General features: G+C 40.8%; 1 protein-coding gene across 1 annotated transcript in view; it reads right to left on the reverse strand.

The window, feature by feature from the left end:
- Positions 1-949: 949 nt before the first annotated feature.
- LOC134347036 (phospholipase DDHD1-like) overlaps positions 950-15,090 on the reverse strand; it is a 65,710-nt gene continuing 51,569 nt past the window's right edge. Inside the window, exons 9-12 of the mRNA XM_063049050.1 lie at positions 14,854-15,003; positions 13,047-13,320; positions 5,667-5,855; positions 950-1,782 (exon numbers count right to left, since the gene is read on the reverse strand). Of these exons, the coding sequence (XP_062905120.1) occupies positions 1,583-1,782; positions 5,667-5,855; positions 13,047-13,320; positions 14,854-15,003 (813 nt within the window). The 3' untranslated portion in view covers positions 950-1,582. The remainder of the gene's footprint in view (positions 1,783-5,666; positions 5,856-13,046; positions 13,321-14,853; positions 15,004-15,090) is intronic.

The raw sequence follows: 15,090 nt of genomic DNA on the forward strand, positions 1-15,090 counted from the left end.
TGTATGCTATGCAAAATAATTTAAATGAGAAAAAAATAGCATTTAATGCACTTTTTCCAAAGATCACTAGAATGTTTCAAATTTTCAGTACTTACATAAAGGAACCCAGATATGCTAGGTACCATCCAGTGACACAAGATGTACGTTTGGATACCACTTCTACTAAATTTAGTTGTGCATGTATGGCCCACAGATGGCACAGGCCAGTCACGCAGCAGAAGATTTTCACAACAAATGCAAAGTGTCTTCAACAGAATGTAAAAAGGCACCTATAGTGTCTGAAAAGTTAAGGCCGTAAAGTTTGGAGCTTGGAAGTCCCACAAGTAGATCCCCTTGCCGTTTCTTCAGCAGTATACCTTGGTCCAATCATGATGTCACCCATTATGACCACCCCACAAAACACTTACCATCCAAGTATGACCCTGAGCTGACCCAACATGCGAAGTTTGGAGGAAGATGCAGTGTAGTAAGCTGTGTAAACATCCCCCCAACCCTCACGCACAAAACAACCGCTGTACGTTGCCAGGCTGAGCTGTCTCATCACCATCATCATCCAGTGTCAAGCCCAGTTTGAGCTTTGGCTGCCATGGCCCACACACTCCTGTTTCGGGTCAAGTGGATCAATTCATTGGAATTCATTTCCAGTTCTCTGGCTGCTGTCTCCATCATCATTTGTCTTTGTCTTCCTTTTGCTTTCTTCCCTTCAATCTTTTCCATAATTACCTTGCATTCTAACTCCTCTTTCCTAATCACATGTCCAATGAAGTCACATTGCCTTTTCATGATCTCATACATTATTTCTCTTTTTGTGCTTGCTCAACTATCTATCTCAACTTAAAATGATTGCCCTTGATCCAATCAGCAGCGTTTTGAAATGTAAGGAAAAATAATTTTTAGCTGCAACATATTTGAGATTATAATCAAACACATTGCTATATAAAACCTCCAGGGCATTTATTGACTGTAAAATAAAACAAGAAACACAGAAAATGACAATGTGGTGCCTCCTGTACTATACAATAGCACAGTGTAGTTGTTTCAGCTTATATATATTTATACATGACCCAGTAAACAAGTGAAAAATATTAGAGATATATTAATAAAATTATAAGCACCAAAATACATTTTGTACTTCAAATGTGTAAACAGTTCATTATTAACTATACTGCCTAGATGTGAGACAAGTACTGGAGGGTGGAACTATAAGTAGAAACTTCAACATTCAGAGTGGATTATGCTTTTAGTACAAAACAATTTTTCAATTATATGTAGTTTGCACATTCAAAACAAATACAATCAAGCTTAAAATTATAAATTCCACCATAGTGTTAGTCTCAAACCCAGATGATTATAAACTTATGCATTTTACACATCTGAAATACAGTGAATAGGGACAAACTGAACAATTGGAAAGTTTTTAAACTTATCTAGTTCGAGTATTTTATTTAGAAATTGGTCTTCCAGTATTAACGTGGATCCTAAAAATAATTAAATAAAAACAAAAATAAAAACAAACAGAAATGTAATTCTTAGTTTTCATTGCACTTTAACAGCAGTTCCATTATTAATTCCATACAGATTCTCATTTGTACGGTTTCTCCTTAAAATCGGTGGTTTCTGAGTGGTCTTCATTTCCAGGTGGTCTCTGGGTGTACAAAAATGAGAGAAGGAAAAGAGCGACGTCTAGAGATGACCAATATGAGGTGTGTGATGTCACTGCAGACCAGTACCTACTTTCTACAAGGCCTTCCCGCAGTTCAAAGTCAAGGCGATGTTCTAACTCTGGTAGAGAAATAAAAGCACTGTCAAGACTTTAAAATTTTCAAGCAAAATATTCAATAGAAATTTTAGGTTAAGCTGACGTAATTTCCTTTGTTGTAAATACATGCTCATAATGTTCTCAGTTATACTTCGAGGACAGCTATAATTGAAGGACCAAGAGGAAAGTGTTTAAAGTGAACAATCAACCCTGCAGACTTTTCCATAATCATGGGTTGCACTTACTCCACCAGATGGTTCCCCTGAAAATTTCCTTTCTCTTCCTTTTTCTCTCCAATATCTCCCTGTACCACCTAACCCCCAAAGAACTGACTCTGGGTGCACGTTTAAACAGCATGGACTGATAGCTATCTTAATGGTGTAGAATATCACAAACAAGTCCAGTCTGTAATTATCAGATGAGCTGATAAAAGCACACACAGAAAGAAGTAAATTGTCCGAAAATCAAAATACTCGTTATTTTCCACTTAAGGATTCATAGAGGTCAGTGGTAGAGCCCCAACTGTTGACCTGAAACCTATTACTTCAAAGACTAAATGGGTGAGAGAGGAGTGTGTGGAGGGAGGGTTGTGAGGGTATGGTGATTATTGGGGGAAGGACATTCTGGAGGGGGACATCCAACCAGATCTTTATGATGCTGATGTCATTAATTCCTGATGTTATTTATATGATACAGTAGGGTCTTTCTCACTAAACCATCCAAAATTACACTATTATTCCACATTGCAGGAAGCACTATATTAAATCATTTTGTGTTTTCTTGGGGGGGGAGGGGGAGGAGAGGAGAGGAGGGGGAGGAGAGGAGAGGAGGGGGGGAGAGGAGGGGGGGGAGAGGAGGGGGGGAGAGGAGGGGGGGGAGAGGAGTGGGGGGAGAGGAGGGGGGGAGAGGAGGGGGGGAGAGGAGGGGGGGAGAGGAGGGGGGGGGAGAGGAGGGGGGGGAGAGGAGGGGGGGGAGAGGAGGGGGGGGAGAGGAGGGGGGGGAGACGAGGGGATTATTTATCCCCAGGCAGCAACAAAGCTCCCTGGGCACATTCTAAATGAAGCAAATGGAAGACACACGATCAAGGACAAGGAGTGGAGGCAGTTACAAAGTTTGTGGCAAAGAGCAGTACTCAGAATATTTAAGAAGGCAGAATGCAGTTATCCAGTCTTCCTATTTGTTCCTCACTACATGGCCCTATCCAGATGTAAAACTGCAGGTAGTATAATATAAGTCCTTCTCATTTATATTCTTCCCTCCTGTAAACCTCCTCTAGTATCTGGCCAGGAAGTCCCAGCGGCCTGGGGAAGCCGATCAGAAAGGCAGCCAAAGGGAAGGTTTAAAATAAATCAAAAGAGAAAACTGCAAGTGCTGGAAATCGGAGATGAAAACCGGAAATTGTGGAGATAATCAGTAGATCATTGGAGAATGGAAATCAGAAAACATTTCAGGTTAATGGCCTGATGAAAGATCATCAGATAATTAAGTAGAAACAACAACACAGCTTTAGGATAATGAAATAGCAGCAGGGGAGTAAGCCATCCAACCTTTCAAGTTTTCTTCTCTATTTAACTGATCTTCTGCCTTGGTGCCATTTTCCAGCGCCATCCCTATATTACCCTTAGTACCCAGGAATCTATTGATCTGTGATTTGAATGAGCAGTACCATTGAGTCTCTATAACCCTCTGGGGTAGTGAATTCCAAAAGGACATCTCCTTGGTAAAGAAATTTTTCCTCATCTCCGTCCTAAGTTGTATTCTGAAGTTGTGCTCTTCGGTCCTATTCTCCTCAGCCAGAGGAAACATACTCCCAGTCAAGCTCTTCTAAGACTTCTGTGTATTTTTATAAGATTTCCTCCCTTCCTTTCTAAACTTGAGAGAAGAAAGTTCCAAAATTGTACACAACAGTCCACGCGTTGTCTCGCCAAGGCCCTATACAATTACATTAATGCACTTTATTCAAATCCTCTCATGTTACCAGTCTTTTTTTTTAAAATCGGTGTGTTTTGTGATTTGTGCACCAGTACATCTAGGTCCTTTGAAAATAAACACGACCCAAATCTCTCACCATTTAATAAATACTCTATTTTCTGTTCAATGCCTCAAAGTGGATGATCTCACATTATATCCATGTACTTAGTCAACTTGCCTATATCACCTTGAAGCTTTTTTTAAAAAAAAAACATCTTCCTCAATTCTCACAATTTCACCTAATGTATTACTGTCAACAAACTTGGATATAGGACTTTAATAAATATAGTGTGAAAACGGATACCCAACCACCCATCGCTCTGGTCCCCAATAGCCACAGTTTTCTATTTTTTCCTTTTTGACCAATGACTAACTCACTATCAATGTTAACATCTTATTTCCAATTCCACATGTTGTTATGCTGCTAATCAATCTCCGTAACAAGACCTTATCAAATGTTTTATTTATTTATCTTTCCTGAGCTGAAGATAACCCAACCTTTCATTAACTGGCACCTCAGATAGCCAGGTTTTGTGCATTGCTGATACCACCTAAAGACAGGATCTATACTTGGAGAGTTACCTGTGATGAATAGACCTATAGTCAGAGCATGTAGAAAGGGTAACCCAGATGCCAGATCCATGGATGCCAACCAACTCCCACCAGAGTGATTAAAAATCAACTGCCAATAATTCACAATTGCTTTAAATGGTGCAATAAATGGTCTTTCCTGCAAAACACTGCACTTCAGAAAATCACAAGATCTGCAAATTAAGCAATTGCACATTTAAGCAATGTCAGTTAGCTTCCGTTTCGCCAAAATTGACATTTTAAACCTTATTCTTTCAGAACCTCAATTTAATGTAACTGAAATACAAGATAAAATTAGGCTAGTTTAGTAATTAGCACTGATTCTTAGAGTCCAATAATTATCATTTCATCATTCTATGCCAGACAAAAGCAAATGTTTCCAGATGCTTTAAACATACTCCGCAGTGAAGGAATATAAAATATTATTGGGAGGCTTCAGCATGACCTACAAAGGTAGTCCATTACTGCAGATATAATTTACACAGCAAGACTTGAGCAAAATACCTCTGCTGCAATGTCCTCTATTCAGTTTCTCATTTCAGTTTTGTGTTAAAAGTTGTTCCTTTCTCTAATCTGTACTGACAAGGTTCAGACTTCGTTCCATGGAATGTAGAAGTTTGAGGGGAGATTTGACAGAGGTATACAAAATCTTGAGAGCTATAGATAGGATAAATGCAAGCAAGGTGTTTTCCACTGAGGCTAGAAATAAGAGGTCATGGGTTAAGGGTGAAAGGTAAAATGTTTCAGGAGAACGTGAAAGGGAACTACTTCAATCAGAGGGTGGTGAGAGTGTGGAATGAGCTGCCAGCACAATAGGAGGATGCCAGTTCGATTTCAACATTGAAGAGAAATTTGGATAGGTACATGGATGGGAGGGGCATGGAGGGATATGGGCTGGGTGCAGGTCGATGGGGCTAGGCAGATAAATAGTTCAGCATGGACTGGATGGGCCTAAGGGCCTGTTTCTGTGGTGTACTTTTCTATGAGCTATTTCTCCAAGTGCTGGAAAAGGAGCAGCATAAGGGGAACACCTCCATACCGTGCAAACCTAACAGGCAAATTGCACTGGAGAACAAATGGTAATTCATGTCCAGAAGTGCCTAGTTGTCGTTCCAAAATCCCAGGAAAGCGACAAGGGAATTATTGTCACACAACACTAATGAAAACCACCTAACACTGAATAAAATGCAGAATTCTGATTTTAAAAATATGTATTGTTTGCAAATTTGTTACGATTATAGAAAAAAGTAATTTAACTACCAATTCATTAAATACAATTTAAAACTTTGGAGGAACAATCTTTGCAATTACTTTTATTTTACAAAACATGCATTCATTTACTAACCTGCACCCAACAAAAGACCAGAGTCATTACGTGACAGTATCTTTGGACTAAATGGAACTTCAAGAGGCTTCTTTTCTTCATCACTTACTTCTTTCACATCTTCACCGACTGTACTAATATTCACTGAGGGAGTTCGCGAGAACCTTGCAAACAATATTCCACCAATACCTTTTCCTATATGTGCAGCTCCTAAAAGTAGTACAAAAAGTAAAAATCAGTTCATGATAGCAGTAGTCTTAATTTCTGAAAGAGGCATAAAATCTTATAAACCAGTTCTACCTGATTTTAAGACACTATGGCTCATCTTTTTTAAACAAGAGATAGTAACATTTTCATAATATGTAGCTGTTTGAATTCAAGGAGGGATTTGGGGTTATATAGATTTTAAGGCCTCAAACTCGGTGAGGAGAGGGGTGTGTGAGAGTGTGAGTGTGAGTGTGTGTGTGAGAGAGAGAGATCATGCACTTTGATATAGAATGTAAGAAATTGAAGTATTTGGTGTTTCTTTACAACTGCAATGCAAAATCATATTTTCTAAGTTTTACTTAGAAAGCAGTGAGTGCCTTCTGAAAAATACCCTAATCAATAAGTTTCATTGCTGCTTTGCATATCTATTTGAATGTTGTTAAAAAAATTTGCAAATACATTACTGGAGGTTAACATACAGTTACAGTGAACAACTACAAGGCAAAGGACACATTGGACTTTACTGCAAGATGATTTGAGAACATTAGTGAAGACCTCTAGCTCCAATGTTTTAGGGCCTGATTATACTGTATGTGTATTATTGTACAGTGAACTGTTATTCCTACCCAAGGAAGCATATATTTCCAGTAGAGGGATGAAAAAAAAGGTTCACCAGTCTGGATCCCAGGATTTGGAGATGGGCAGGAGTAATAATGGTTGGTGGCATCCATTAGTCTCACAAGACCATTGATCTGCGCCTGGAAATGGTTTCCCAGGGTGCAGGCCTGGGCAAGGTTGTAAGGAAGACCGGCAGTTGCCCATGCAGCAAGTCTCCCCTCTCCATGACACTGATGTTGTTCAAGGGAAGGGCAAGGGCAAGGGCCGATACAGCTTGGCACTAGTGCCATTGCAGGAGTTGCCAGAACGAGGTTGAAGGCAATGTCGGACTGCCTTAGGGACTCCAGCTCTGAATTTCTCCTCAGGGTTTACTCCCGAAGCCTTTTCCATAAGGCAGGGGAGGTTTGAAATCTGAGTTTTCCCTCTCTTAGATGGACTGCCTTCCCAGGCTGACGAGTTTCACCTACCCGAAGCACTGGTTTTAAGGCGCCAGGACCCGCCTTCGCCCCTTCTCCTGTCAGTAGAAACAGTTCCGCCGGGCTTAGAGGCTAAGCCACACGAGAAGGCCAGGAGTTGGGCTTGGTTGTCAGAGGCTATTTGAGGTGCATGCCACGAGGAGCACTTTTAGATAGTGGGAGCTTGTCCCCATTACCACTCCTCGGTTTGACAACCTTGGAACCTACGTAATAATGGTTACGTAGGGAGAAATTGAGTAGACTAAGCTTATTTCTCTCTCCCTCATTAGGAGAATGAAAGGTGGTCTCATTGAAACGATGGGACGACAGGGGACATGCAGGAATGCCTTTTCCCTTCAGAGAACGGCAAAGTGCAGAAACGAGCCTTTTCAGCCCATTTCATCCATGCCCAGCCAACATGCTGGCTTTAGGTCTGTATTCCTCTGATATCTTATGCTTCTGCAAGTACTTCTCACCCGATATTCCCAGAGAGTAATATGCTCATGAATCGTTTGCCCCATTCCCATCAGGAAAAAGGCTACACAGCATCTACAACAGGACTACTAGACTCATGAACAGTTACTTCCCCTAAGTCACTCAAGTTGATCAACATGTCCAGCCCACCAATCCCCATAGCTAGTGTTGGTTATGTATGTATAATCAGTCTGTGCATAAAACTTGCACATTGTGTTTTATAGGATCACTTTTATACTTAATGTGTTTCTTATGCTTAGTGGTTTTTTTTTGTGCTGTTTTAGATCTGGAGTAACAATAATTTCACCCTCCTTTACACTTACGTACTGAAGAATGACAATAAATAATCTGGAATCTTAGAAAGGTCAAGTTTTTTTTTAACAACACAAACATTCAAATAGATATGTAAAGCAGCAGTAAAACTTGCTGATTTACAGCATTTTCCAGAAGACACTCACGGTCTTTACTAGTTGGTAAAAACTTGGAAAACATTGATTTTGGATTGCAGTTGTGATGATACTCATCTGCAATTTCTCCACAGAAAGTAAGTAGGCTGTCAATGAAGTTTTCTCTCCAAGTAGCATAATCTATTTCAAAATTCTAATAAAACAATATTTCGATTTACTGCTGTTTAAAATCAGACAGAATAATCACACTACAGTACTTGTGTTTCTGGGCTCATTCTTCGGAACAGAGTTCAGTTTGCGAACAACACTGCCACCTTGTGGTTCAAAAGTAGGATCAAAAGTCAAGGAACAGTTAGCATTAAGAGTGCTTAAAATTTGAAAAACAATGCTTTTCTCCCTAACCTCTGCCCTACAACCTTATCTGAACTCTTATCACTTTCAGATTCATACACAACTTGCTTCATCTACCCAGCCCCACCCCTCCTTCACTATTTTACTATTGAGTGGTTATTCCTTTATCCAGCTAGTCACTTAACATTTGTAAAATACTCCTGAAACTACCTCTAGTAGCTCACTGGGCCCCCAAACATTCAGGAACTCTCCTCAGAAGTCCACTCTGTGAGCAGAATGTCTGGTTCAAAGTCTGAGATACCACCATCTTGTCACTAGTGCCCAAATGAAAGATGTTTTGAATTTGATGCTCAAATTCCCTTTAAAGGGTGCAGGTATGATGCAAATGGCCAAATCATGTTTCAAATGATGCCTGCAATTAATTGTCAAAATTCTGCAACTTGGCACATCCTAACTGCCTGAGGTTCTGTATGATTCAGACACACACACACACACCATGCAGTAGCAACACCAGACCATACCAGTGTGTAGTTTACTGAAGTTCAAGGCCACTGACTTTAACATGTAACAGAATGGTAAATACAGCAAAACTTGTGGCTCAACTATTTATTATAAAAATTAGATGTAAACAATTTGTCAAACAGATTAAAGCAGCCGATCTTCAGAAAAAACACAATGCCATTTCAAGCTAACATATAAAGTTCCTGTTTTGAATTTTTCAAGTTTTATCAGTAGCCACACCTCTTTAGGAAGAGTAAAGCTACTCATTTAATTTTAGTTACAGTGATTGAGGATGAAGCCTCTAATACCTTATGGGTGGAAACCGACAGCAATCAATACACCTGATATTCAAAGTTTTTCACCAAAAGCACTATTGACTTGCCTAGATAACTGCAAATCCTAACTTTATCCAGGTCAATCTGCCTGATCAGCACTTCGTTCACCTTTCTAAATACTTATTCCTTTCACTACTGGTGCATCATGTTTATAAGGCAGAGCATCTAACAAAAGGCCTTGCAGTTACTCACCTAGGAAATTATGACCAGCAAACCCAAGAAACTTACCACCTTTATCACCAAGGAGGACACAGGAAACAGGCCTAAAGAATACTGTGCAAAAATCTTAGGCACATGCATATAGCTAAGGTGCCTAAGTCTTTTGCACAGTACTGTATTTGTCAACGTGGAGCGGAGAGCGAGTTTATAAATCTGGTGGGAACCAAAGGTGTTGGGAACAGCGAGGGTGGAGCACCACGGGAGGGGTGTTGGCAGGTGGCAGGGAAGGAGTACCAGGGTCAGATGGAGACACAGCCAGCCCTGAGACACCCAGCAAAACAATTTCAAACAATTGGTTTATTGATTACAGAATTTCAAGATCCATTTTATTCCTTATGCTGTGTGCATTCAAATACAACACTCTCAGTCCAGTATTTGTTGCTTTCTGTTTTAACTGCACCACGCCTCTATTGCCCTGTAACTCATGCCACTGCCTGTTCTTTCTAAAATCTCTGTCGCACGCTATCTTTGATTTATTTGTTTTCCCCTTCCTCAGCCCTATCACTCCGGTTCCCATCTCCCTGTCAAATTAGTTTAAACCCTCCCTAACAGCTCCATTAAATGTGCCTGCTAGGATATTGGACCCCTTTGGGTTCAGGTGTAACCTGTCCTTTTGGTACAGGTCGTACTTCCCCCAGAAGAGGCCCCAATGATGCAAGAATTTGAATCCCTGCCCCCCACATCAGTTTCTCAGCCACACATTAATACACCCAATCATGCTATTCTTGCACTCGCTAGCACGTGCAAGAATAGAATGTTTATGAGCTGGCCTTTTAGGGCAGCTTGTGGTTGAGCCCATTAGTTGAAAGGCAATTCTGGATTGGGTATTGTGCTAATGAATCACATATGATGAGGGAGCTCAAGGTAATGGAACCCTTGGAAGAGAGTTATTGTTATTCCTCTCCACACCTTGTGGTGCATCAGGTGGCAACCTTGCTGATTCTTCAGCATTTTTGTCTGTTTCTTACGCGGCTGAGTTGAAGGTGCCAGCCCGATCTGAACCTGAAACCACTCGCCTCCAAGTCTGGTGCTGATGCCACTGCACCATGACCTGGATCAACATGTTAGTATCGTGTGGAGGCTTGTGTGCTTCAAGAACTCCATCAGGCAATCCCAACTCAGGGCCACCGATGTTGGAATGGTTGTGGACAAGATGCCAGATGAAGATTGATCCAACCCCAGCTCCTGAATGGACAGACTGGTGCCTGTCCCTCCTGGGCCACACTTTATCACAACGATTGACAAAAATGAATTGGAAGTATGAAGAGAAAAATCGCCTGCCATATGAAACAAAAAAGTAGCAGTAATCATCATATAATAGAATTCACCCTGCAGTTGAAAGGGAGAAGCTAAAGTCCAATGTATAAGTATTACAGTGGATTAAAAAGAATTAAAGAGGCACGAGAGAGGAACTGGCTAAAGCTGGTTGGAAGGGGGCACTAGCAGGGATGATGACAGAACAGCAATGGCTGGAAGGCAGAGGATTGGGAAGCTTTTAAAAACCAACAGAAGGCAATAAAAAAGAAATTAAATATGAAGATAAGCCAACCAATAACATAAACGAAGATGCCAGAAGTTTTTTCAGATGTATCAAGAGTAAAAGAGGAGGGTGTGGATATCAGACCACTGGAAAATGACAGTGAAGAGGTAGGAATGGGGGACAATGAAATGGTGGATGTACTTCATAAGTATTTTGTGTCAGTATTCACTGTGGAAGACACTGGCAGTACGCCAGAAATTTCAAAGCGTCGGGGAGCAGAATTGAGTGTAGTTTCTATTACTAAGGAGAATGTGCTTGGGAAGCTGAAAGCTCTGAAGGCAGATAAGTCACCTGGACCAGATGGACTACACCACAGGATTCTGAAAGAGGTAGCTGAAGAGATTGTGGAGGCATTAATAATGATCTTTGAAGAATCCTTTAATGGTTCTGGAGGGCTGGACATTTTGAAATGTCACTCCACTTTTCAAGAAGGGAGAGAGGCAGAAGAAAGGAAATTATAAGTTTAAATGACTTAGGTCAGCGGTCTCCAATGTCCGGGCCACGGATCGATACTGGGCCGCGAAGCATGCAGTGGTACAGCGGTAGCCAGGACGCACCCAGCACATCTTTAAGAAAAAAGCCAAAATAAACAAGCTAATTAACTAGGTGCCTCCCATCATGTAAATGTCGGCCCAGATCAGAGGCAATTGCTGATTTCGACTCTAATCTGGGCTGACATTTACGTGCTGGGCGGCACCTATTTAATTAGCTTATTTATTTTGGCTTTTTTCTTAAAGATGTGCTGGGTGCATCCCGGCTACCGCTGCACCCCTGCATGCTTCGCGGCCCGGAGGTTGGGGACCACTGACTTAGGTGGTTGGGAAGATTTTGGAGTCCATTATTAAGGATGAGGTTTTGGGGTACTTAGAACATTTGATAAAATAGGGCTATAGTGAGCATGGTTTAGTTAAGGAAATTTTTGCCTGATAAACCTGTTGGAATTCTTTGAGGAAAATACAAGCAGGATAGACAAAGGAGAATCAGTGGATGTTGTTCACTTGGATTTTCAGAAGGCCTTAGACCACGCACCGCACACAAGGCTACTTAACAAAGTAAGAACGCATGGTATTACAGGAATGGCAGCAGCATGTATAGAAGGTTTGGCTGATTGGCAGGAGGCAAAGAGTGGGAATAAAGGGAGCCTTTTCTGGTTGGCTGCCAGTGACTACTGGTATTCTACAAGGGTCTGTATTAGGATTGATTCTTTTTAGGTTATACGTCAATGACTTGGATGATGGAATTGATGGTTTTGTTGCAAAATTTGCAGAAGATATGAAGATAGGTGGAGGGGCAGGTAGGTTCGAGGAAGTAGAGAGGTTACAGAAGGACTTAGATACATTAGGAGAATAGGCAAAGAAGTGGCAGATGGAATACAGAATCAGGAAGTGTATGTTCATGCACTTTGGTAGAAGGAATAAACCTGTAGACTATTTTCTAAATGGGGGAAAAATTCAAAAATCAGCGGTGAAAAGGGTCCTTGTGCAGGATTCCCTAAAGGTTAATTTGCAAGCTGAGTCACTGGTAAGGAAAGCAAATGTAATGTTAACATTCATTTCAAGAGGACTAGAATATAAAAGCTGAAGCTTTATAAGGCATTGGTCAGATGACTCAGAGTATTGAGAGAAGTTGTGGGCCCCCTATCTTTTGAAAGGGGTACTGAGATTGGAGAGAGTCCAGAGGAGATACACAAAAATGATTCCAGAAATGAAAGGGTTGACATATGAGGAGCAATTGATGGCACTGGACCAGTCATGGCTGTAGTTTTGAAGAATGAGGGGGCATCTCATCGAATATTGAAAGGCCTAGATAGAGTGGATGTGGAGAGGGTGTTTCCTATTCTGGGAGAGCCTAGGGCTCAGAGATGGGGAGGAATTTCTTTAGCCAGAGAGCAGTGAATCTATGGAATCCATTGCCACAAACTGCTGTGGAGGCCATGTCACTCGGTATATTAAAGCAGAGGTTGCTAGGTTCTTGATTAGTCAGGGTATCAAATGATTTGGGGAGAAAGCAGGAGAATGGGGTTGAGAAGGATAATGGAATGGTGGAGAAGACTTGATGGACTGAATGGCCTAATTCTACTGTTGTGACTTGTGGTCTTATGGGGGAAAGACTAGGCTCTCAAGGGCAATTCTGAAAGAATAATGAATGCAGACCTCACCGACATTGCTTACATCTTGCAAAATTAAATAAAAATGGTGCTTGCAATAAACATCTCAAGATCAACTATGTACACCCATTTTGGTACACTTCATTCTCTACAGTTACTTTAAACAAACATGCTTTGAATACCTCACCCATTATACTTGCTTTTCCTAGGCTGGTTATTGATTCCCCATAGTTTCGGCGAGGCATTACCGGCGAGGTACTTGGACTTGGTATGGTTTCCATTTCTGCATTTGAGGTAGTTGTGGAAGGAGCCGGTGAGGGATTCTGTGACTCTTTGGCAGGCTTGATGAAGGTTGGCTTTATGTCATCGTACTTTGTTAAGACTGGTGTGTTGTACCAATGTATCTGTAATGGTGCAATATTACTATAATGCTTCAGGATCAGTGGTTCTAGTCGATAGGCCTACAAGCAAATGAAGATTCATCATTCATTTTTGTGAAGCACAATATATTGTGGAATAACTGTCTATGCATGAATAGTTAAGAAATTAAATGCTTTATCTAAGGACACAACAAATTGGAACTGCAGTACGGTATCTGGTCCTTCGAGCCCATTCCACTTTTCATCTAGATTATGGTGGGCCTTCAATCTCAGCACCATTTTCTAGCCTTATCACCTGGTTTTCTGAACAAGCAGAAATCTATTGACCTCTATTCTGATTGAACTACATAGCCCTGAGTGAAGGAAGTTTTCCTCACCTCATTCCCAAGTTGCTTACTCTTTATTTGCGAACAGTGCCTGTGATCCTAGGACTCTACAGTCTGTGGAAACATCCTCCCTGCATCCCTACCTGTCAAGCCTTTTATCAGTTTTGCAAATTTTAGTCATAGATTTATGAAGCACAGAAAGTGGTTCTTAAGCTCACCTTGTCCAAGTCTAACTATCAAATATCCATTGACACTATGATCAACTCTCATTCTTCTAAACTCAAGAAAATAGTTTCAGTGTCTCCTCACTCAGCAAATTCGCCACCCTGGAACCAATCTAATGAATTTTTACTGCACCTTCTCAATGGCAAATAAAAAGCAGAGGAATCTGGGATTATAACTGTGAATCATTGACAATTGCACAAAATGTTAGAAGTACTCAGCAGTCAGGCAGCATCTGTAGAGAGAGCGACACAGAGTTACATTTCAAATGAAAGATCCTTCTGATCACATCCTAGGAAGGATGTGAAGGTGTTAGAGAGCATCCAGAAAAGATTTACGAGAATGGTTCTTGTAATGAGGGTCTACAAAGATAGATTGCACATGCTAGGACAATTATCTTGGAAGAAATAGATGGTAAAAGATTTAATAGAAGTATATAAACTGATGAAGGATTTGAACAGTGTGGATAGTGGGAGGCTGTGGTGGGTAGGTTGATCTAGAAATCACAAGTTTTAAATAAAGAGATGGGAATTAAGAGTGGCTTGAGAGAAAGCATTTTTATGCAATGGATGTTTGGAATCTAGAATGTGTCCTCTGGAAATGTGATGGAGGCAGGCTCCATTCTGGTCTTCAGGAAAAAAAAATCAATGAACATGTGGAAATCTACTGACAAGTTTGCAAAGCCATGGGGAAAAAGGCCAAGGGTTGGAAGTAGAGAATTGGCATGGATACAATGGGGCCAAACTGTGTCCTTCTGAGCTATAACTATTCTATGAATTTAAGAACAAGATCCATTCATGAAAGTCAGATATATAACTAGCAGTTCTGCACATGCTCAAGGGATTTGTTTCACCATATGGATCATTATATCTCTTTGTTCCTCTCTAAAACTCTTGTATTTAACCATGTGTCACTATCAAGATTATTGTGAAGGCCTGGCAGAATATTACTTCTTGACTAGGAAGGAGAAAGAAAAACAGGATATCCATTTCTTGTGTTGTTCCAATGATTACACGAAATTACAATCAAAGCAAAGGCATACTATATAAATGGAATGGGAACTCACCACAGGGTCGGTTGGGTGAAATATATTGTATAACCGGCCACATATACTTTTTGGTAGAATGTGATCCTGTTGACCACTATTTTGAGGACGGAGGCCACGGAGTGCCAGAAAAACTGCTAAGGGGGATCCCATGCAGAAAAAATTTTCAACCTGCAATAAAGAGTTTCTGAATGTTACAAACAGAATCTCTCCTCATAATGCAGAAAGAAGCCATTTCTGAATTTGCAGATGACACTG

The sequence above is a fragment of the Mobula hypostoma genome, chromosome 1, assembly GCF_963921235.1.
Source record: "Mobula hypostoma chromosome 1, sMobHyp1.1, whole genome shotgun sequence".
Classification (NCBI taxonomy): Eukaryota; Metazoa; Chordata; class Chondrichthyes; order Myliobatiformes; family Myliobatidae; genus Mobula; species Mobula hypostoma.